The sequence below is a fragment of the Scyliorhinus canicula genome, chromosome 22, assembly GCF_902713615.1.
Source record: "Scyliorhinus canicula chromosome 22, sScyCan1.1, whole genome shotgun sequence".
Taxonomy (NCBI): domain Eukaryota; kingdom Metazoa; phylum Chordata; class Chondrichthyes; order Carcharhiniformes; family Scyliorhinidae; genus Scyliorhinus; species Scyliorhinus canicula.
This window is the reverse complement of record NC_052167.1, coordinates 23,121,374-23,146,295: the sequence shown is the minus strand read 5'-3', so window position 1 is coordinate 23,146,295 and position 24,922 is coordinate 23,121,374. Positions and strand designations below refer to the sequence as shown.

At 46.7% G+C, this 24,922-nt stretch overlaps 1 protein-coding gene across 1 annotated transcript; it reads left to right on the top strand.

The window, feature by feature from the left end:
• Nucleotides 1-1,079: 1,079 nt before the first annotated feature.
• zgc:112285 (uncharacterized protein LOC561476 homolog) lies at nt 1,080-24,572 on the top strand. The gene is made up of 6 exons (XM_038783206.1): nt 1,080-1,207; nt 8,425-8,534; nt 12,766-12,860; nt 14,834-15,114; nt 20,687-20,850; nt 24,289-24,572. The coding sequence occupies exons 1-6, from the start codon at nt 1,099-1,101 to the stop codon at nt 24,466-24,468; spliced, it is 939 nt and encodes a 312-aa protein (XP_038639134.1). The 5' UTR covers nt 1,080-1,098; the 3' UTR covers nt 24,469-24,572.
• The last annotated feature ends 350 nt before the right edge of the window (nt 24,573-24,922 follow it).

The following is a 24,922-nucleotide window of genomic DNA, read 5'->3' as shown; positions in this document are numbered from 1 at the left end:
TTCTAAGTGGTAGGGGCCACAGGTTTAGAAGGTGTTGTTGAAAGCAACGTGATAACTTGCTGCAGTGCTTGTAGATGCCGCACACTGCTGCCTGTGTGTCAATGGTGGATGGCGTGAACGTTTAGGTTTCTGGGTGATGGTCACGTGAATTGCTTTTTCCCAGATGGTGTCAAGTTTCTTCAGAGTTGTCCGCATGGAGTTTGAAGCATTCTCCCTTTATTTGCGGGGGTCTCATCCCCACAACACAAAGATGTGCTGGGTAGGTGGATTGGCCACGCTAAATTTCCCCTGAACTGAAAAAAATAAAAAATAAAAAATAAATTAACAAGTTTCTTGAGTGTTGTATGAGCTGAATCCATCCAGACAAGTGGAGAGCATTCCATCGCACTCCTGACTTGTGCCTTGGAGATCGTAGAAAGGCATTGGAAAGTCAAGAGATGAGTTGCTTTCTGCAGAATTCCCAGACTCTGACCCGTTCAGTGTTTATATGGTTGATCCAGTTAAGCTTCTGGTCAATGGTAACCCGCAGGATTAGCTGACAAACATGAATACTGTTCTAAGAATGCAGCCAGAGATGCTTTTCTAAGTGGAAAGGAGGCATGTTTTTCTAATGATTTGCTAGGTGCACTTGTCTAAGTGGGTGATGCACCTCAAGCCATGCCACAATCTTTAAAAGGAGCTGATATACGCACTCCCAAAAGTAACATGATCATAGCTAAATTCAGCATGACAGCAGGAGTTACACTCTGTTAAGGAGATCTTGCTCCTGCTCCCAATTTGTACCCGTTTTCCCAAAACAATACTTTCTAGAAAGTGGTGTGCAGTCACTGAAACAGCTGTTTGTGCACGGTCAGTCAACCTATTGTTCAAACAACTGATTTGGCTCACCATAGGATTGGCTGACAAGCAGATGCACACAGAGGAATAAGCCACCCAGAAGCATCGGTGTCCCTGTGTTTAGCTTGGGTTTTATTATTGTACAGCAGAACAGGTTAATCTAGGGACAATAGTGATCCGGAGTCACATGGAGGCCCTGCCTGCCCGTCACTTATATAAATAAAGGAATGAAGGGAGGGATGTTTAGAATCACACAATGGAATGCTGCTGAAGATGCTGGGACAGAGTGTGCCTCTTATTGCCTTCCTACTGTCTCTGACACAGGCCTTGTATATTGGCAATGGCCTTCAACACAAAGTTACACATTTAGGTAAGTGCATGGAAATAATAATCTTTATTGTCATGAGTAGTTTTGCATTAACACTGCAATGAAGTTACTGTGAAAAGCCCCGAGTCGCCACACTCCGGCACGTCTTTCGGGACTTGTGGGAGGAAACTGGAGCCCCCGGAGGAAACCCCACAGACACGGGGAGAACGTGCAGACTCCGCACAGACAGTGACCCAAGCCAGGAATCGAACCTGGGACCCTGGCGCTGTGAGGCAACAGTGCTAACCACTGTGCTTCCGTGTCATTGCCTTCTGAATGGGAAAACAAGTCAAAAAACAGTGACTGACAACCTAATTAATGTTGGTGTGGATCCATGGCCATATAATGACTGAGCGTGGAATCGGGGCAGTCAAAATACAGATAGGTTTCTTTTTATTTGATCTTTCAATGTGAGTGACATTGCCCATCCCACGTTTCCTAAAGAAGATGATGCTGGGATTTCTCCTGTGACATTTCTGGATGACATGGCACCCCAGATGGTATTAGTCGGACTATTTTTTAAAATTTATTCTCAAGATTTGAGTATTGTCAGCACTGATTGCCCAACCCTGATTGTACTGAGAAGGCAGTACTCAGCCTTCTTCTTGAACCAATGGCAGTCGTTTTGATACAACTGAGGGTTTTGTTAGGTCACTTCAGAATGCAAGAGTAATGCAATTAAGAGTCCAACTACTTTGATGATGGCTTGGGAGGTACATATAGGACAGACCATGTAAGGATGGAAGGGAGAGTTCCAGATTGCCACAGTTCTTTAAAAAAAAATTTTTTAAGTGCCCAATTCTTTTTTCTTCCAAATACGGGGCAATTTAGCGTGGCCTGCACATCTTTGGGTTGTGGGGGTGAGACCCACTGCAAACAGTGACAGCTGGGATCGAATCTGGGTCCTCGGTGCTGTGAGGTACCAGTGTTAACCACTGCGCCACCTTGTTGCCCTAGATTGTCACAATTCTTATGTCGAAGTGTTTCCTGACTTTATAGCCTAGCTCTAACTTGAAAGGGGTCACAGGTATTTCACCTTGTCCCCCATCAAGAGAAATAGTTTCTGTCTTATTGAATACTTCAATCATCCCTAAGCACCTCAATAGATCACCCCTTAATAAGCTCTGGTCAATGCAACCTGTTGTCACAATTTAACCCTTTTAACCTGGTGAATCTGCATTGCACCCCTTTCTGATGCCAATATTTCCTTGCTGGGGATGTGGAGAGTTCAGTTCCGGGGGGAGAGAGAAGGGGACTGAAGTGAATTTCCTCAAGAGGGTGGGCTTCCTACAGTACATGGAGTCTCCGCCCATTTCCACCAAAGTTGAGGAGGTTGATTGGGAGACCCTCCCGATTAAATTTTAAGAAGGGCAACTTTACAAAACTAAATCTTAAAAATGAAAATGATGGCGGAGGCAGCTTACCATCAGCCCCTGGCGGGATCTACCAGGCCCGCCGATGCCTACGCCATTTTGCGTGGCTCGCCTGTCCAACTGCCTTTGGTGGGAGGGGAAAAATCCCATGGGCGGGAAGGGCATGAAAATCCCACCTGATTTCTTGAACTCAATGGAAAAGAACATTGGTCAGGCTGCAAAAGAGGTGACGGATTTTGTACTGCCAATCCCCCCCCCCCCCCCCCCCCCCCCCCCATGGCTTTGTATTTCAAAAGCTCGTCTTTGATTATTCAGCTTGTTCATAGAACTTTGGGAACAATGAACAAGATTCCTCACCGTTTCTGCAGAAATCGAGCTGACTTTGTCAAAGGCACAAAGATACTATGAGTTTGAGTCATGCAAGTGTCCAATTGAACTCACCAGCTTCGCAGAAGATTGAGTGGATTGGCCGTGCTAAATAGTGTCCAAAGATTGGGGTTATGGGGACAGGCCAGGGAATTGGATATGGTGCTCTTTCAGAAGGTCGGTGGAGACTCGATGGGCCGAATGGCCTCCTTCCACACTGTCGGGATTCTATGATAACTTAAAGTGGCCAATCATTTGAGTTTACATGATATTTTTAAAGACGATTGATTGTTTTTTCTCCGTCTCGCTCTCTTCTGTTCTTTTTTAAAATAAATTTAGAGTAGCCAATTTTTTTTTTCCAATTAGGGGGCAATTTAGCGTGGCCAATTCATCTATCCTGCACATCTTTGGGTTGTGGGGGTGAAACCCACGCAAACACGGGGACAATGTGCAAACTCAACACGGACAGTGACCCAGGGCTGGGATTCGAACCCGGGTCCTCTGCGCCTTAAATGAAATGAATGGAAATCGCTTATTGTCACAAGTAGGCTTCAAAGAAGTTACTGTGAAAAGCCCCTAGTCGCCACATTCCGGCGCCTGTCCGGGAGGCTTAGGCAGCAATGCTAACCACTGTGCCACCATGCTGCCCTCCTGTGTTCTGTTGTAAGACCAGCGAATGAATTCAGCCAGTGGGGTATTGGACTGATTCTTTTTTGCTTCTACATTTTCAACTCAATTTTCAACATTTAATTCTGAAAAACAACCCCCCCCCAGAGCAATTTCAACAGAATGACTGTTGGTCACCCAGGAAATTAAGCCCGATCTTGCCTCCACCTCAGCAACTCAACACTTTGCAAACAGAAGAACTCATCATAATATTGTTGAAAACGTTCAGACTGTCACAGGATTTTGACTGTGGAGGTAGTCAGGTGGACCACAGCAGTCTTTACTGGCTCTGCCTTGTCCTACAATTATGTGAAAAGCAGAATGGGGGCACTCTTGCCACATCAATCAAGGAGAAGGCCCACTGTCACCTTCTTGAGCAATAAATGCCAACCTTGCCAGTGATGTTAATATAGGAAAGAGCAAGTGAAAAGAAAAACACGGTAACAAATAATGCTTTATGAGCTATTGTGATTGTCCTAAAAATAGTGGGAATATTTTGCTCGCCAATCCCATTCTGTTGAGAGATATATATATTTATCGTGCTGTCACACATTCTGTGATATACTGCATTTAACTGTATATATAGTGTTAAATATGTCCATGGTTCCTCTGTGAGGCCTGCACTTATCACACCCCAGGAACATCCACAATCATCTCATCTAAGTTATTTTGGTACGCAGTCATTCTTGATGTTGGAACTTGCGGGATCTTACTTATTAATAATAATAATAATCGCTTATTGTCACGAGTAGGCTCCAATGCCGTTACTGTGAAAAGCCCCTAGTCGCCACATTCCGGCACCTGTTCGGGAAGGCTGGAACGGGAATTGAACCCGCGCTGCTGGCCTTGTTCTGCATTACAAGCCAGCTGTTTAGCCCACTGTGCTAAACCAGCCCCGGTGCATGCTGCATTGAGACTAATAACAGGTCAATCTATTTCTTTGGTGATGTTGATTGCGAGGAGACTCTTTAAATTGCCTCTGAGCAGACAGAGACCGGCATCAATCAGAAGAAATAGCTCGAGTAGCAGGTTATATGGACCACTGAGGCTGCTACCCATCATCACTGAGCTTGATCTTCAACTCCACTGCCCACTCTGGAAAGTATTGAGGATCAGAGGGACCTAGGGATGCATATCTATAGATCCCTAAAGGAGGCAGGTGTTATAACCCCCAAGAGACCTACGGAGGAGACCCGTTTGATTCCCCCCCCCCCCAAAGGGTTTGTGGAGGCCCTTCAGCGAGCTCTTTAATTCCACGTAATGGAAGCGGGTCCAGGTATGAACCGGTATCTCAGAACAATCCCGGCTGGGAATTGGACTTTTCCTTTGTATATACTTTTCATAACTGGGAATTGGAAATAAACCACTTTGGCTCTCCCTTTCTGGCTCCTCCTTGACTACAGTAGCAGGACAGGTAGATAAGGTGGATAAGGCTCACGGGACACTTGCCTTTAACTAGGTGAGGTATAAGATACAAGAGCAGGGAGGTCATGCTGGAACTGTATAAACCGCTGGTTAGTTTGCAATTGGAGTGCTGTGTGCAGCTCTGGTCACCACATTATAGGAAGGATGTGATTGTACTGGAGAGGGTGCAGAGGAGATTTGCCAGGATGCTGCCTGGGATGGAGGCTCTGAGCTATGAGGGAAGATTGGATAGGCGGGGGCTGTTTTCCTTGGAGCAGCGAAGGTTGAGAGGGGGACCTGATAGAGGTGTGTAAGATTGAGGGGCATACTGATGGTAGATAGGAAGGTGTTTCTTTCATTAGTAGAGTCAATAATCAGAGGGCATGGATTTAAGGTAAGAGGTCGAAGGTTCAGACGGTGGTGGGAGTCCGGAACTCACTGCCTGAGAGAGTGGTTGACTCAGAAACTTTCATAACATTTAAGAAGTAATTAGATATTCACTTGCGCTGCCATAACCTCCAGGGCTATGGGTGAGGTGCTGTAAAATGGGATTAGTGTAGTCAGATCTTTGATAACCTGTGTGGACACGATGGGCCGAATGGCCTCCTGTGTTGTAAACGTCTATAAATCTATGAATCATTCCCTTGATTTCCTGAGAGATCAAATATCTGTCTACCTCAGCCTGAAATACGTTCAATGCTGGACCTTCGCAAGCCTCTGGGGCAGAGAATTCCAAAGGTTCCCAACCTTCTGAGTGAAGAAATGTCTCTTCATCTCAATCCTAAACGCCCAGTGCTCTCTCACTGGGCCCAGTCTAACCTGTCAAGCTCCTTCGGAATCTTGTGTTTGCCATGAGGTCACCTCCGAACAGTTTGCTCAGACTCTCCGGACAGGACAACGCTCTCATCGCAGGTACCAATCTCGTGAAACCTCACTGTACCGCCGCCGATGCACGTATATCCTTCCTTAAAGATTCAGACCAAAACAATGCACAATAGTCCAGGTGTGATCTCACCAAAGTGTTTGGAAATTGCTTAATAGACCACACTACGAGAATGGTGCCAGGGATGAAAGGCTCCAGTTTATGTAGAGAGACTAGGGAAGATGCAATTGTCTATCCACCTGCCTCAATTGTAAATCCTGCTATTTCTTTCTAGCAGACTATCTGTAATGGTAACATCTGACCACGCCAGTTGCCAGTTACTACACACGAGCAACCAAAGGAATGACCATTCATCCTTTCTCCAAGAGGACAAACCTTGGCCATTACTTCGCAACAATGGCAGAGTTGCATTTTCCACTATACCATTGGGGCATTTAACCTACAATCCCTCCCTCACCCCGCAAATACCATGGGAGCAAGGTAGTGGGATAATTAGACCAGCCAGCACAGATACAATGGGCCAAACTGCCTCCTTCTGGGCTGTATCATGCTATGATTCATTGATTAGTGTAACATGGAAATGTTTGCTTCTGAACGCAGCCCAGAAAAAATGTGACTTCTCATTCACTGTGCCGCTAACCCACTGCTCGGTCTGATGCAATAGGTTGAGGTTTGCATCAATGATCATAGAGTCCCTACAGAAAGGAGGCCATTCGGTCCATCAGGTCTGCACCGACCCTCCGAAGAAGCACCCCACCCAGGCTCACGCCCCCACCCTATCCCCGTAACCCCACCTAACCTTTTTTTGTGGACTCTACGGGGCAAATTAGCACCGCCAACCCACCTAACCTGCACATCTTCAGACTGTGGGAGGAAACCGGAGCACCCGGAGGAAACTCATGCAGACATGAGGAGAATGTGCAAACTCCCACACAGTCACCCGAGGCTGGAATTGAATTCGGGTCCCTGGTGCTGTGGGGTAGTGGTGCTAACCATTATGCTACCATGCCATCCCCAGATATTGACCAATGATACTGGCTTCATTTTCCTTATAAAGACTTCCAATGGTTTCCTTAACATACACTGTGACTACTTCAAACATGCCCCTTGTTGTCAATCAATAGGCAATGGGAGTGGTGCTTGTATAGGTAAGGAGGACACTGAGTCAATGAGGGAGGGGTTGGAGGTTAAATGTCCCTTGGCTTGTTGGCTAACCCGAATGTGATATTGTTAAGAAGCCTTAAGCAATGGCCAAGGTTTGTCCACTTAGAGGAGGGTCATTCCCTAGTTGTTCATGTGCAATGACTGGTAACTAGGAATGGGCAACAAATGTTGGCCGAGCCAGTAATGGTCACATCCTGGATTGAATTGTTTAAAACTTGTAAGGCCAGATACTGACAATTACAGTCAGTCTGCTAGAAAGGACAACTGAGAAAATAATAGGGTTTACACTAGAGATAGACTGGTAGATACAAACGTCATATTTGCAGTGCAGCAACATTCCAATCAGCCTATCTAGTCTATGCTAGTGTTCAAACGCCAAATCAGCTTCCTCCCATCCATTTTCATCTCACTGTACCAGCATATCCTTCTGTTTCTTACTTTGTCATTTTCCCCTTGAATGCATCTATGCTATTTGCCTTAATAATAATAATTTTTATTAGTGTCACAAGTAGGCTTACATTAACTCTGCAATGAAAGGGGCGGCAGGTGGCACAGTGGTTAGCACTGGGACTGCGGCGCTGAGGACCCGGGTTCAAATCCCGGCCCTGGGTCCCTGTCCGTGTGGAGTTTGCACATTCTCCCCATGTCTCACCCCCACAACCCAAAGATGTGCAGGTTAGGTGGATCGGCCACGCTAAATTGCCTCTTAATTGGAAAAAAAAATTATTGGGTTCTCTAAATTTATAAACAAAAAACACTGCAATGAAGTTACTGTGAAAATCCCCTCGTCGCCACATTCCGGCGCCTGTTCGGGTACACAGAGGGAGAATTCAGAATGTCCAATTCACCTAACAAGCACGTCTTTCGGGATTTGTGGGAGGAAACCAGAGCACCCGGAGGAAACCCACGCAGACACGGGGAGAATGTGCAGACACCGCACAGACAGTGACCCAAGCCGGGAATCAAACCTGGGATGCTGCCGCCTTGTAGCAACAGTGCTAACCACTGTGCTCCTTGTTGTAGACAGTTGCACATGCTAGCCACTCTGGGTAAAGATGTTTCTCCTGAATTCCCTGTTAGACTTGTTGGTGATTTTCCTCTATTTTTGGTCCCTTGTTTTGACGTTCCTCACAAGCGACAACATATTTTCTTCATGAATTCTATCAAACTCTTTCATAGTCTTAAAGGGCTCAATCTGATCACCTACCACCCTGCTCTTTTCCCGAGAAAGGAGTTCCAGGCTGTTCGATCTTTTCTGATGGGTAGAGGCTACATAGATAGACCAGCCTGCAGATAGAGTGTTAGAAAGACAGCTATATATTGAGAGCAGTCCATGCTGACTTTTATATTTATTGGGTTTTCAGACTGGCCGAGGAACTGCGGTATCCCCCAATTCTTGCCGAACGTAGCTGGGAGGATCGTATCTGGGAATGAGGCACGTCCACATTCCTGGCCATGGCAGGTCTCATTACAGGTAAATGGGGAGCGTTGATCCATAATAATGCATCCGTCCGGGATAATAATCATCTACTGCAAGGAAGTATTCTGGTATAGAGAACACCATGATCGGCCCGTCACTTCAGTGTCATCTCTCTAGAAGAGTTATCCAGTCCGATGCATTCCCTTGCTACTTTATCCTTTATTCTTTTTCAAGTATTATCCAATTTCCTCTTCTGCAGGTTGTTACGGTTTCTGCTTCCGTCACCATTTCTGGTCAGACAAATGGGCGTCAAATTGAGCTCAGGGGCCCCCATTGCTTGGGCACTCGTACTGCCAACCAGGGACCAAAACGTCATCCACTATGAATCGCATGGGATGCCATATTGGGGGAAGGGCATTAATGTGCGTGCAGCTCACGCCAACCAGGACAGAGTGGGCTGATTATGATGCCAGGGGGCCACATTGATTTGACACCAATGGTGTCATTTTGGTGCTCCGTGCTCCAGCCAATTCCCTCCTGTAACCTCGCACAGCTGAACATGTGTTCAGCATCTTGAAGGACTAGCTCCAGCAGCATTATTGAAAGGGATCATCAGCCACTTACACATCAGTTGCCAGTTGCCGTCTTCTGGGTGTCGGTACAATTCTACAAGTGTTTGATCCAATTGAGTGCATAAACATCATAAGAACATAAGAACATAAGAACTAGGAGCAGGAGTAGGCCATCTGGCCCCTCAAGCTTGCTCCGCCATTCAATGAGATCATGGCTGATCTTTTGTGGACTCAGCTCCACTTTCCGGCCCGAACACCATAACCCTTAATCCCTTTTTTCTTTAAAAAACTATGGGGGCGATTCTCTGCACTCACGACGGTGCGGAGAATAGCGGGGGTCGTAAATTCTGACGCCCTCCCGCTATTCCACCCCCCCACGGCCGCCTCCCGACACAAATCGCTGCCCGCTGTTTTTTTACGGCGAGCAGCGATTCTCAGCTGGCCGATGGGCCGAAGTCCAAGCCCTTTACGACCGTTTTTAGGAACGTCAAACACACCTGGTCTGACCGTTCGTAAAAACGGCCGTAAAGTTCGGATCTTGGGAACCATGGCACCGATTGGCACGGCAGTACCACGGCCGTGCCAAGGGTGCCATGGGCCCGCGATCGGTGCCCACCGATCGCGGGCAGCGGGTACTTACCCCACGCACTCTTTGTCCTTCCGCCGCCCCGCTGTATCCATTCGCGGGGCGGCTGAGGGGCATCCCGGCCCGCGCAAATGCGCGATGACATCATCCGCGCATGCGCGGCTGACGTCATGTGACGCGTCAGCCATCGCAAACTCTGGCAAGCGGGCTTAACGAAATTCGTTAAGCCCGCGATGCCGGAGTTCACGGCCGCGGCATGCTAGCCCCGACCGGGGACCAGAATCGGTTACCGGTCGGGGGGGCGGAGGCTGGCGTCAAACCCGCCCGTTTTTGACGCCAGCCTTACGATTTCTCCCGGTTTGGGAGAATCTCGCCCTATCTATCTTTACCTTAAAAACATTCAATGAAGGAGCCTCAACCTCTTCACTGGGCAAGGAATTCCATAGATTCACAACCCTTTGGGTGAAGAAGTTCCTCCTAAACTCAGTCCTAAATCTACTTCCCCTTATTTTGAGGCTATGCCCCCTAGTTCTGCTTTCACCCACCAGTGGAAACAACCTGCCCGCATCTATCCTATCTATTCCCTTCATAATTTTAAATGTTTTGATAAGATCCCCCCTCATCCTTCTAAATTCCAACGAGTACAGTCCCAGTCTACTCAACCTCTCCTCGTAATCCAACCCCTTCAGCTCTGGGATTAACCACTTTGTAGACGCTGCACGTGAACTCCGACATGTGCCCGAACCAATCCTTCAACATCCAGCCAGTGCCAGCATCAGCAATACTGGGTCAACACCTAGTATCCTGGCTGCAATCATAATGCCTTCATTCTGTGGTAGTCCACAGTGTAATCTGCATTTCGGTCATCATAATAAACCAATGGGTTGCTACTGAGTGACGAGTCTGCAGACAACATTGTACATGACTCTGATTTGTAACTCATATACATGTGCACAGTATGCATACATTAAGACCATAAAACATAGGAGCAAAATTAGGCCATTCGGCCCATCAAGTCTGCTCCGCCATTCAATCATGGCTGATTAGTTTCTCATCCCCAATGCTCTGCCTTCTCCCCATAACCCCTGATTAATCAAGAACCTATTTATCCCTATCTTAAAGACACTCAGTGATTTGGCCTCCACAGCCTTCTGTGGCAAAGAGTTCCACAGATTCACCACCCCTCTGGCTGAAGAAATTCCTCCTCATCTCAGTTTTAAAGGATCGTCCGAAAGTCTGAGGCTGTGGCCTTGGGTTCTAGTTTTTCCTACAAGTGGAAACATCCTCTCCACGTCCACTCTATCCAGTCCTCACAGTATCCTGTAAGTTTCAATAAGACCCCCCTCCCCTCATCCTTCTAAACTCCAACGAGGACAAACCCAGAGTCCTCAACTGTTCCTCATATGACAAGCTCTTCATTCCAGGAGCAGTGCAGCCATGGGAAATGTGATAGAAACTTTTCTGCCAGCTGCTGTTCCCTCCATGCCGCTCTCTGGGTCTGTACTGCAGTCCATGGGGGGGCTAGGGAAGCAGTTCCAAGATTTGGACTCAGTGTTGATGAAGGAACGGCGAAACATATCAAATTATGAAGGGAATAGATCGGATAGATGTGGGCAGGTTGTTTCCACTGGCGGGTGAAAGCAGAACTAGGGGGCACAGCCTCAAAATAAGGGGAAGTAGATTTAGGACTGAGCTTAAGAGGAACTTCTTCACCCAAAGGGTTTTGAATCCATGAAATTTCTTGCTCAGTGAAGCAGTTGAGGTTCCTTCATTAAATGTTTTCAAGATAAGGATAGATAGGTTTTTGAAGAATAAAGGAATAAAGAGAATATTCGGGCGGGAAAGTGGAGCTGTCCACAAAAGATCAGCCATGATCTCATTGAATGGCGGAGCAGGCGCGAGGGGCCAGATGGCCTACTCTTGCTCCTAGTTCTTTTGTTCTTATTTTTATATAAGTCAGGACAGCGAGTGACGTGGGAGTGGAATCTTCAATCTATCAAGGGATGCCAAATATACCAGATTTCCTTTCACAATGAAGGCAATCTCCTGAGCAGCGATATTGAACAGTGTAGGGCAGGGCTGTAAGAGTGGGTACTGCTGCTGAAAAACGTGCTTGTTAGGTCATTTGGACATTCTGAATTCTCCCTCTGTGTACCCGAACAGATGCCGGAATGTGGCGACTAGGGGCTTTTCACAGTAACTTTATTGCAGTGTTAATGTAAAGCCTACGTGTGACAGTAAACATTATGATTATTATAAAATATACTTGAAATATTAAGCAGACTAAGAGGGTCTTCAGAGAAGGAATAACACTTCAGGTCCTTAGTCAGAACTGAGGAAAAATAGGTTTTGAGTAAGTGCAAAGTGCAACATAGAACATAAAGGCAGGTCTGTGATCACTTAAAAACAGAAAAGAATAAATGACAAATAGTTTGGGTGGTAATGGGTAAAGAAACAAAGGTGTGGCTAGGTGAGGTGTGGATAACTGATTAGCAGCCATTCCATTGCAAAGTGAAAGAAATGAGAAACCATACCCCAACAACAAAAAATACAAAATGGAAGGGAAGGTTATGATTAACAATTGTTGAAAGTCAATGTTGAGTCCAGAGCGCTGATCAAAAGATTTTTTTTATTTTTTAAATTTAGAGTACCCAATTCATTTTTTTAAATTAAGGGGCAATTTAGTGTGGCCAATCCACCTAGCTTGTATATCTTTGGGTTGTGGAGGTGAAACCCACGCAGACACGGGGAGAATGTGCAAACTCTACACGGACAGTGACCCAGGGCCGGGATCGAACCTGGGACCTCGGCGCCGTGAGACAGCAGTGCTAACCCACTGCGCCACCGTGCTGCCCTTAATCAAAAGATGATATGATGTTCCTCGGACTTAACGTTGGACGTCACTGAAACATTGCAGCAGGGCAAGGGCAGAAAGGTCAGAGCGGGAGTAAGAATTGAAATGATAAGTGACAGGAAGCTCAAGATCATGCTTGCAGACTGAACGTAGTCACTCACCTTCCTCTGGTCTCTCCATTGTGGTCTTCCAGACCCATAACCCAATTTCTGAGGGTCATATGTCACCATCAACCTTAAGACTGTAGAGTAACCTGTCTTTTTCGCTTGCTAGGTGCGCTCCAGGGGCAGTAGGTCCTACAACCATGTTTGTGGTGGGACCCTCATTCACAAACGCTGGATCCTGACTGCGGCACATTGCTTTCAAAAGTAAGTGAATGCTGTAGTAATTGCTCTTTCAATCTGCCTTGCCACCTTCAATGATTTGTGAATATAAACTCCAAGGTCACCTTGTTCCTGCACCGCCTTTAGAATTACACACTTCAGTTTAAATTGCCTTGCCTCATTCTTCCTACCAATATGAATCACTTCACACTTCCCTACTTTAATTTCATCTGCTATTTTTTCCACCCATTCCATTAGTCTGCCTACGTCCTCTTGACGTTTATCACGAATGGTCGCTTGGTAGGACTGATCGTGAATATTGCTGAAAAGAGAGACGTGTTGCCAAAGCTTTTCATCTCGCGGCCATCGGGACAAACACAAGAGTGCCAAATTTCAAACGATCACAACAATTTCTACCACAGGAGAAAAGGGTGTTGATTGGCTAACCAGTCCACATTGATTGGCCAAGGCATTGGCATAGAGAAAGAAACTGGAAAAGTCAGGCTCCCCATGCCTCCCGGATAATTCAAAAAGGGCGCAAGGCTTGAACGGGTTCCTTTAGCTTGCAGAGAATGGGTACCTGGGTATGTCAATATATGATTATATAGCAAGCATAAATGAGCAACGTTACTAGCTCAAACAATTATCTTAAATTGGTTGCTAGTATAGCTATTAGCATACTCAGGATTGTTCAACAAGTTCTGCCCAATTGCAGAATCACATATAGCAGCAGATATTTTGTTTTGGGTTTGGCAAGCACGGGCTGGTTGCATACAGTCTGCACTCTCCCTTTACGAATTGTCGGAGAAGCAATATCACTGTCCCCCCCACAGTTCACAATGCTTCCGGGTTTCGCGTCATCCACAAATTTTGAAATTGTGCCCCGTACATCATAGTCTAGGCCATTAAAATAAATCAAGGAAATCACCGACTCGGTCTGAAAAACACCCATTTACTGTCACTGTTTCCTCTCACTCAGCCAAAATCATATCCAAGTTGCTACTCTCTCATTTATTCCATGAGCTCTAGCTTTGCTGACATACCTGTTATGCAAAACTTCATCAAATGCCTTTTGAAAGTTCATGTACGCCACATCAGTCATAATACCCTCATCAAACCTCTCTGTTACTTCATCAAAAATGCCAAGTAAGTTAGTTAAGCACAATTGGCGCCAAATAAATCCACGCTGGCTTTCTTTCCTCAACATTTGTCTAACTGACTGTTAATTTTATCCTGAATTATTGTTTCCAAATGTTTTTCCACCATCGGGGTCAAGCTGATTCGCCAATAGATGATTGGCTTATCCTTTTTTTTTAACAAGTGCGTAATATTTATCATTCTCCAAACCCCCGGCATGATCTGGATTGGAAGATTATGTCTCTTGGACTTCTGTGGGTTAGATGTCTTTTTAAGAGACTATTATTGTCCCCCTGTAGAGGTGACTGAAGATTCATTGACCTTTCTTTTGGAGGGAGAGGTCATCGTGAGATACCAGGCATTCCACTTCGGCAGGCAATAGGTGCCAGAGTTCCCATCAGTGGTGAAGCTGGAAGGTGCCACCATCTTGTCCAAGGGTCGAGGGGAAGGGCGGAGTGGAAAAGTTTAAGGGAGATGTGTGTGGAAAGTTTTTTACGCAGAGGGTGGTGGGTGCCTGGAACGCTTTACCAGCGGAGGTGGTAGAGGCGGGCACGATAGCATCATTTAAGATGCATCTGGACAGGTATATGAACGGGCAGGAACAGAGGGAAGTAGACCTTGGAAAATAGGAGACAGGCTTAGATAAAGGATCTGGATCGGCGCAGGCTGGGAGGGCCTGTTCCTGTGCTGTCATTTTCTTTGTTCTTTGACACTACCTTAAGGATTAAAACTGGTGTAACAAAGCACCAGGTGATGGAGACACTGGTTAGGGTACAGATACCTCCTTATATGTTTAAAATTAGATGACAATTCAACAATTCCAACGTTAGACCATTTATCTTGGAAGCTCGACCCTTGACCCAAACCATTGTCCATTCCAGAGGCAAAGCGGAGGATGCTGCAAATTGGCGCATCGTCCTTGGCAAACACAACCTGAATCGCACTGAACGGACAGAGAAGATCTATCGTGTGAAAAGAATCTACAGACATGAACGCTTCCGCTACCCACTCCTCAATGAAATCGATTATGATATCGCTATGGTCAGAGCAGCAGTGGATATTCCACAAACCACCTATATCCGATATGCCTGCATGCCTGGGAGGGCCAGCCAACTGCGTCCTGGGCACCCGTGCTGGGCAACAGGCTGGGGCGCCACCAGAGGTAAGGGGGCATGTTGAGGAACTGAGATTGAGCGAGTGAAAGCATCGTGACACTTTTCTATTGTCTCGAGCATAAGTTCAAATCCAAAACAGGGGGTGGGTCTGGCTTTCAAAAGGGAACCGGTCTATGATCCAATGTTCTGTGTTGTCCAGTCACCATGATCTTCTGGGTTGATGATCGTCGAGTGTCTGAGAGGAAGTTCATGGAATTTGTCGCTACCTAAACTGACCGAGGGTTTTATGTATCTGTGTTTCATTCGCCTCCCTCAGGGGATTGGACGACCAGCTTGGGTGGGGGAGGGATTTTTTTGTTTTATTCGCGCAGGGGAATGTGTCGCTGGTTAAGCCAGCATTTATTGCCCATCCCTAACTGCCCTCCATTTCAGAGGGCATTTGGGAGTCAACCACATTGCTGTGGATCTGGAGTCACATGTAGGCCAGGCCGGGTAAAGGGTGGCAGATTTCCTTCCGTAAAGGACATGAGTGAGCCATGGGCTAGACGTCAACCTTGAGGTCCTCCAAAGTTTCAAAAATATCCCCCACACATTACCTTTGACAATTATTGTTTCTTTAATATTTTTCTTTGCAAGGAAATTGGTGGAAGGTGACACTTTTCGCATAGTTTTTAAAACAACCAAAATGATAAGGCCACTCACCTGCTCTACGAAGGCACCTAGATTCTCTGTCTTCCCATCGGAGTTACTCTGCGTAACTGTAGAGGAAAGGTAGTTGTAAAAACGTGTGCGAGAGCCAGCGAGAAAGTTCAGGGTCTACTCATCAGCATGGGCCACACGTCCAGCGGTTCTTCCTGTTTTTTTCATAATGTAGAGAATTCCCATTTCCTAATGCTGGATGCAGACAGAAGTCATCAGGCAAGCGGATATGAGGACGCCCTGCTCGGGAATTGAATACAATCAAGGCTCAGTTAGACAGATTTTTGATCGACAAAGGAGTCAACAGGCAGGAAGGTGGAGTTGAGGCTATGATCAGATTAGTTGTGATCTTATTGAATGGCATGGTAGGCTGGAGGGGCCAAATGGCCTACTATTTCTTATGATCCTGTGTTCTTATGTCACACTTGTGCACTGGGAAGATGTCGATGTGATTGTTCGTCCTGCAGAAGGTCCATCATGTCTGCATTGGTATTATAAGATCCATAAGCACTTTGATCAGACCTCTCACTGTGTACTTACAAGCACAAGAACTGGCATAGCTACATCTCAACACGCTACATTGTCATTTAACCTGTCTTCATCGATCCACCCCGAAGACCCCCAACCCATCTGGTTCCAGGGTCGACCTAATCCGGATTTGTGTCCGGATCGCTCCTCGTGTAACTATGAACCTGCTAATCTCATCTCTAAATCTGTGTTTTTTTAAACCCAATTTAAATCTCTGCATCAATTCGAAAAGAATGCTCCAGAAGAAATGAGTGGGCCTCTCTCCCAGGCCCCTCGCATTTTAACCCTATGCAGAGATATTCAATTGCTGACACCAGTTGCTGAGCAATTGGTACGTTGGCGGCTGACTAGCTACCCTCCGACCTTTCTCCGGCCAGACTGAGTAAGGACGGCAGATTTCTTTCTCTGATGGAGAGTAGTGGATTTTTACAACGATTGATAATTTCATAGCCGCCATTGCTGAGACTAACTTTCGTTGAAAAAAACCAAAATATTCCAGATTTATTAATTTCATTTAATTTCTGCATTATTAATCCAGTGGCATTGACGTTACTGCAAGTTGCAATGAGAAAATAAGAAATTTACAAATAAATGTTCGGTGAGTGAGCCAAAATTTTGCAGATGGAATTTAACGTGGATGAGTGTAACATTATCCAATTTGGTCAGAGGAATAAAAAGGCAACTTATTATCGAAATGCAGAGAAACTTCAAAATGCTTCAGTGCAGAGGGATCTGGGTGCCTTCGTGCACGAATCACAGAAAGTTAGTTTGCAGGTGCAGCAGGTTATAAGGAAGGCAAATCCAAAGATGTGCGGGTTAGGTGGATTGGCCAGGCTAAATTGCCCTTAGTGTCCTAAAAAATAATGTTAATGGGGTTGTTGGGTTACTGGTATAGGGTGGATACGTGGGCTTGAGTAGGGTGATCATTGCTCGGCACAACATTGAGGGCCGAAGGGCCTGTTCTGTGCTGTACTGTTCTAAAACAAATGTAATTTTGGAATTCATTGCCAATGAAATAGAGTATAAAAGTAGCCACGATGTGGAGATGCCGGCGTTGGACTGGGGTGAGCACAGTAAGAAGTCTTACAATACCAGGTTAAAGTCCAACAGGTTTGTTTCAAACACTAGCTTTCGGAGCACTGCTCCTTCCTCAGGTGAATCAAACACTAGCTTCACCTGAGGAAGGAGCAGCGCTCCGAAAGCTAGTGTTTGAAACAAACCTGTTGGACTTTAATCTGGTGTTGGAAGACTTCTTACTATAAAAGTAGGGAAGTGCTGTTGCAACTGTATAGGGCATTGATGAGACGACATCTGGAGTACTGCACAGTTTCAGTCCCCTTACTTGAGGATGGACAGTAAGAAGTCTTACAACACCAGGTTAAAGTCCAACAGGTTTGTTTCAAACACTAGCTTTCGGAGCGCAGCTCCTTCTTCAGGTGAATCAATATTCACCTGAGGAAGGAGCAATGCTCCGAAAGCTAGTGATTCTAATCAAACCTGTTGGACTTTAACCTGGTGTTGTAAGACTTCTTACTGTGCTCACCCCAGTCCAACGCCGGCATCTCCATACACATTCAGGAAGGACGTTAATGCATTAGAGGCGGTTCAGAGAAGATTCACTAGGTGATTCCAGGGATGAAGAACTTGTGAAGAAAGATTACGCAGTTGAGGCCTATAGTTTAAAAGAATGAGAGGAGATCTAATTGAGGTATATAAGATGTTGAAGGGGATTGACAGGATAGACGTAGAGCGGGTGTTTCTCCTTGTTGGACATTCCAGAACGAGAGACATTGTTTTAGGCTAAGAGGTGGCAAATTTGAAACCAAAATGAGGAGGAATTACTTCACTCAAAGGGTCATGAATCTGTGGAATCCTCTCCCCCAGAGTGCAGTAGATGTCGGAACACTACACAAATTTGAGGAGGAGATATAGGTTTTTAAATTAGTAACAGGATGAAGGGTAATGGGAAATAGGCAGGAAGGTGGAGGTGAGGCTGAGATGAGATCAGCCACGATCATATTAAAAGGCAGAGCAGGCTCGAGGGGCTGAATGGCCTACTCCTGCTACGATTTCTTAATGCTTAACTTCCCCTGGATATCTGAAATGAAAAGCTGAAATATTGTGGACAGTTCTGGGTGTGCAATATTGTGCACAGTTCTGGGTGTGCAATATTACAGGAAGAATGTGAACGCACTGGGGAGCGCAGAAAAATGGTTCTGGGGTTGAGAAACTTCAGCAATGATAGATTGGGACTGTTCTCCTTGGGGAAAAGGCAGCTGAAAGGAGATTTGATAGAGATGTTCAAGATCATGAGTAGATAGAGAGAAACTGTCCCCGCTTGTAAAAGGATCAAGAACAAGGGGTCACAGATTTATGATGATTTGCAAAAGAAGCAAATGTGATGGGATAAAAAGATTTTTCACACAGTCAGCGGTTTGCGTCTGGAATGCACAGATTGGAAGTGTGATGGAGGCAGATTCAACTGAGGCATTCAAGAGGGCGTTCGATGATTACTTGAATATAAACAATGCGCAGGGGTTCGGGAAAAGGCAGGGAAATGGCACTAAGCCATAATGCTCGTTTGGAGAGCTGGTGCAGACTCGATGGGCCAAATGACCTCCTTCTGCACCATAACGATTCTGTGAAAACAGAAAATGTTAGACAACCTCAGCAGGTCAAGGAGCAGTGGTGGAGAGAGAGGATGGGGTTTATGGCAATATCGCAAATGAACAGCTTCCTAAGTTGAATGAAGCCTGAGAAAGGGGGATGGGAAGAAAGAAAATGGGAGAACCGAGCGAAAAAGAACAATACTGTTTCAAGACTGCAGAATATCAGCAATTAAGTGTTTCTGAAGTGTATTCACTAGTTTTTTTGATCCCTACGTGAGATCTAGCCGTCGGCAATCTCTAATTGCCCTTTTACCAATTGCCGAGCCATTTCAGAAGGCATTTTAAGTATTGTCTGAGTCACATGTAGGCCAGACCAGGTAAGGACGGCAGATTTCCTTCCCTAAAGGGCATTAGTGAACCTGATGGGTTCCTACAGCGATCGATAACCGTTTCATCATTAGACTTTTAATTCCAGTTGCGTTTTATTGAATACAAATTTCACCATCGGCTGTGGTAGGATTTTTTTTTCCCCCCCCCCATTAAGGGCGATTTAGCACGGCCAATCCACCTACCCTGCACATCTTTAGGGTTGTAGGGGTGAGACCCACACAGACATGGGGAGAATGTGCAAACTCCACAAGAACAGTGACCCGGGGCCAGGATCGAACCCGGGTCCTCGGCGCTGTGCTGTGCTGTGATTTGAACCCAGATTACCAGGTTTCTGGATTACTAGCCCAGTGACAATGCCACTACGCCATCGCCTTCCCTCAGTGTCATGCAAGAAATGCCGATAGTTGTACACCAAATTGCACACATAAATGATTGTTGTTATAGTGGTGTTGATTGACGAGTAAAAATTAGCTCTGGCCATGGGGATAACTCCCCTCCTTCTATTTGAAATAGGGCCATAGGATCTTTTATAGCCACCTGAGAGGGCAGACATGGGGCGAAAATACCGCCCCAGCCGTGACAGAAATTCTCCGTCACCTGGGAATTGGCGGGATCAGTGTGCCCTCCGCGCCGATCGGCAAGCCCCCTGCGGCAATTCTCCGGCCCGCGAAGGGCCGAAGTCCCGCCGCTGAGAGGCCAATCCCGCCGCCGTGGTTTGAACCATCTCTGGTGGCGGCGGGATTGGCAGCGCGAGCGGGCCCCCGGGGAGGGCCAGTGCCGTGGGGGCACTCTTTTTCTTCTGCCGCTGCCACGGCCTCCACCATGGCGGAGGCGGAAGAGAATCCCCCAGCGCGCATGCGCCGGTGGCGACGTCAGCAGCAGCTGACGCACCAGCGCATGCAAAACCGGCGAAGGCCTTTCGGCCAGCCCCGTCGCTGGGCGGCGGGCGTCAAAGGCCGTTGGCGCCGGTTTTGCCACCAGTCGGCGTGGTGCCAACCACTCCGGAGTGGGCCTAGCCCCTCAATGTGAGGGCTTGGCCCCTAAAGGTGCGGAGAATTCCGCCCCTTTGGGGAGGCCTGACGCCAGAGTGGTTAGCGCCACTCCACTACGCCGGGACCCCCCGCCCCGCCGGGTAGGGGAGAATCCCGCCCCAGATCTCAGTTTAACATCATATCCAAAAGAAGCCACTCCGACAGAACGGCACTCCCTAAGTACTGCAGTGGATTGTTGGCCTGAAATGTGCACTGAAGTCTCTTGATGTGGGTCTAGAACTCACAACTATCTGACTCAAAGGAAGGCTCCAGCTGAGCTGGAGTGATAAACAGTCCTTCCGTGGAATGAGGAATTAGGCCAACCAAGTAACATGGGAGGTTTTTTTCCTTTAACTAAACAGGACAAAAGGAAAATCTCACATTGTCTGAAGTCCTGAATCAAGCCCGGCTGCCAATCATTGATCACCAAACCTGCAAAATGAAGAAGTTCTGGGGAGACCGAGTGAGGAACACGATGATCTGTGCTGGTTACAAAGATACAGAGGGACATCCTGCTGCTTGCCAGGTAACTGGGAAGAGATAGGCTGGATTTTAACATCTTCCTCCCCATTTCACCCCGGGGCAATTCACGTATTCATTTTGAGGTTTCATATAACAGGCAGAATCACATTTCAGAGGCTCCTCTGATAGATTACGGTAAATGCTCCACACTGAACCTTCAACGGCCAGACCAGGTGTGTTTGCCGTTCGTAAAAACGGCCGTAAAGGGCTTGGAATTCGGCCCATTGGCCAGCTGAGAATCGCTGCTGGCTGTAAAAAAACGGCGGTAGCGATTCGTGTCGGGAGTTGGGCGTGGGGGGGGGGGGAGAATATCGGGAGGGCGTCGGACTAGCGTGGCCGTAAAAATTTACGACCCCCGCTATTCTCCGCACCGTCGTGAGTGCGGAGAATTGCGCCCACTGTGTTTAATGGGGTATCACTGGGATTCACTGTGTTTAATGGGGATTTACTGGGATTCACTGTGTTTAATGGGGTAGCACTGGGATTCACTGTGTTTAATGGGGTATCACTGGGATTCACTGTGTTTAGAATAGATAAAACAGTACAGCACAGAACAGGCCCTTCGGCCCTCGATGTTGTGCCGAGCAATGATCACCCTACCTAAACCCACGTAACCCGTATACCCGTAACCCAACAATCCCCCCATTAACCTTACACTACGGGCAATTTAGCATGGCCAATCCACCTAACCCGCACATCTTTGGACTATGGGAGGAAACCGGAGCACCCGGAGGAAACCCACGCACACACGGGGAGGACGTGCAGACTCCACACAGACAGTGACCCAGCCGGGAATCGAACCTGGGACCCTGGAGCTGTGAAGCATTGATGCTAACCACCATGCTACCGTGAAACCCCCATTTAATAGGGTATCACTGGGATTCACTGTGTTTAATGGGGTATCACTGGGATTCTCTGTGTTTAATGGGGATTTACTGGGATTCACTGTGTTTAATGGGGTATCACTGGGATTCACTGTGTTTAATGGGGTATCACTGGGATTCACTGTGTTTAATGGGGTATCACTGGGATTCACTGTGTTTAATGGGGTATCACTGGGATTCACTGTGTTTAATGGGGATTTACTGGGATTCACTGTGTTTAATGGGGATTTGCTGGGATTCACTGTGTTTAATGGGGACTTACTGTGATTCACTGTGTTTAATGGGGTATCACTGGGATTCACTGTGTTTAATGGGGTATCACTGGGATTCACTGTGTTTAATGGGGTATCACTGGGATTCACTGTGTTTAATGGGGTATCACTGGGATTCACTGTGTTTAATGGGGTATCACTGGGATTCACTGTGTTTAATGGGGTATCACTGGGATTCACTGTGTTTAATGGGGTATCACTGGGATTCACTGTGTTTAATGGGGTATCACTGGGATTCACTGTGTTTAATGGGGTATCACTGGGATTCACTGTGTTTAATGGGGTATCACTGGGATTCACTGTGTTTAGAATAGATAAAACAGTACAGCACAGAACAGGCCCTTCGGCCCTCGATGTTGTGCCGAGCAATGATCACCCTGCCTAAACCCACGTAACCCGTATACCCGTAACCCAACAGTCCCCCCATTAACCTTACACTACGGGCAATTTAGCATGGCCAATCCACCTAACCCGCACATCTTTGGACTATGGGAGGAAACCGGAGCACCCGGAGGAAACCCACGCACACACGGGGAGGACGTGCAGACTCCACACAGACAGTGACCCAGCCGGGAATCGAACCTGTGACCCTGGAGCTGTGAAGCATTGATGCTAACCACCATGCTACCGTGAGGCCCCCATTTAATGGGGTATCACTGGGATTCACTGTGTTTAATGGGGATTTACTGGGATTCACTGTGTTTAATGGGGATTTACTGGGATTCACTGTGTTTAATGGGGTATCACTGGGATTCACTGTGTTTAATGGGGTATCACTGGGATTCACTGTGTTTAATGGGGAATTACTGGGATTCACTGTGTTTAATGGGGATTTACTGGGATTCACTGTGTTTAATGGGGATTTACTGGGATTCACTGTGTTTAATGGGGATTTGCTGGGATTCACTGTGTTTAATGGGGATTTACTGTGATTCACTGTGTTTAATGGGGTATCACTGGGATTCACTGTGTTTAATGGGGTATCACTGGGATTCACTGTGTTTAATGGGGTATCACTGGGATTCACTGTGTTTAATGGGGTATCACTGGGATTCACTGTGTTTAATGGGGTATCACTGGGATTCACTGTGTTTAGAATAGATAAAACAGTACAGCACAGAACAGGCCCTTCGGCCCTCGATGTTGTGCCGAGCAATGATCACCCTGCCTAAACCCACGTAACCCGTATACCCGTAACCTAACAGTCCCCCCATTAACCTTACACTACGGGCAATTTAGCATGGCCAATCCACCTAACCCGCACATCTTTGGACTATGGGAGGAAACCGGAGCACCCGGAGGAAACCCACGCACACACGGGGAGGACGTGCAGACTCCACACAGACAGTGACCCAGCCGGGAATCGAACCTGTGACCCTGGAGCTGTGAAGCATTGATGCTAACCACCATGCTACCGTGAGGCCCCCATTTAATGGGGTATCACTGGGATTCACTGTGTTTAATGGGGTATCACTGGGATTCACTGTGTTTAATGGGGATTTACTGGGATTCACTGTGTTTAATGGGGTATCACTGGGATTCACTGTGTTTAATGGGGTATCACTGGGATTCACTGTGTTTAATGGGGAATTACTCGGATTCACTGTGTTTAATGGGGTATCACTGGGATTCACTGTGTTTAATGGGGAATTACTGGGATTCACTGTGTTTAATGGGGATTTACTGGGATTCACTGTGTTTAATGGGGATTTACTGGGATTCACTGTGTTTAATGGGGATTTGCTGGGATTCACTGTGTTTAATGGGGATTTACTGTGATTCACTGTGTTTAATGGGGTATCACTGGGATTCACTGTGTTTAATGGGGTATCACTGGGATTCACTGTGTTTAATGGGGTATCACTGGGATTCACTGTGTTTAATGGGGTATCACTGGGATTCACTGTGTTTAATGGGGATTTACTCGGATTCACTGTGTTTAATGGGGTATCACTGGGATTCACTGTGTTTAATGGGGAATTACTGGGATTCACTGTGTTTAATGGGGATTTACTGGGATTCACTGTGTTTAATGGGGATTTACTGGGATTCACTGTGTTTAATGGGGATTTGCTGGGATTCACTGTGTTTAATGGGGATTTACTGTGATTCACTGTGTTTAATGGGGTATCACTGGGATTCACTGTGTTTAATGGGGTATCACTGGGATTCACTGTGTTTAATGGGGTATCACTGGGATTCACTGTGTTTAATGGGGTATCACTGGGATTCACTGTGTTTAATGGGGATTTGCTGGGATTCACTGTGCAATATCATGTATTTCAGGGGGATTCTGGTGGCCCTCTTCTATGTCAGATTGGCTCACACAAGTGGGAAGTCCATGGAGTGGTCAGTTTCGGACCTATTGGCTGCACAGTTGAGAACAAGCCCAGTGTGTTTACCAGAACTACTGCCTACCTCCCCTGGATTGAGACAACGAGGATACGCGATTATTTCTTTGACTAAAACTGATGCTGCTGCACCCTCAGCTCAGAAATTTATTTTAGACAGACAGGAAGTGCTGTGACATGCTAATTCTTCCATAAAAAGGAAAGCTTTTGAAAGAAAAAGTGTTGCCTGTGTTTATTCAAACTGCCTTGCGAGTAATACACCCCCTCCCGAGAGCATTTATTTCAATAGAAGAGACGGGGGGGGGGGGAAATGTCACAAATGTTTTGAAAGGAAGGGAGACCGAGGAAGAGAACAAAGACAAAATGATGGAGATAAATCATTTGGAGCACATTTCACACCCTCAGGAAATCCCAAAGCACCTTTTTTAAAACTCATTAGTTCACAGGACGTGGGTATCGCTGGTGCGGCCAGCATTTATTGTGCATTACTAATTTCCCTTGAGAAGGTGGTGGTGAGTGGTCTTCTTGAACTGCAGCAGGCCACGTGGTGTGGGTACATCCACAGTGGC

Coding starts and splice junctions, on each gene's coding strand:
- zgc:112285 (XM_038783206.1), top strand. CDS start 1,099: ATGCTGCTGAAGATGCTGGGACAGAGTGTGCCTCTTATTGCCTTCCTA. Junction 1,208..8,424: donor ACACAAAGTTACACATTTAG/GTAAGTGCATGG, acceptor TTGGGTTTTCAG/ACTGGCCGAGGAACTGCGGT. Junction 12,861..14,833: donor GCGGCACATTGCTTTCAAAA/GTAAGTGAATGC, acceptor TGTCCATTCCAG/AGGCAAAGCGGAGGATGCTG.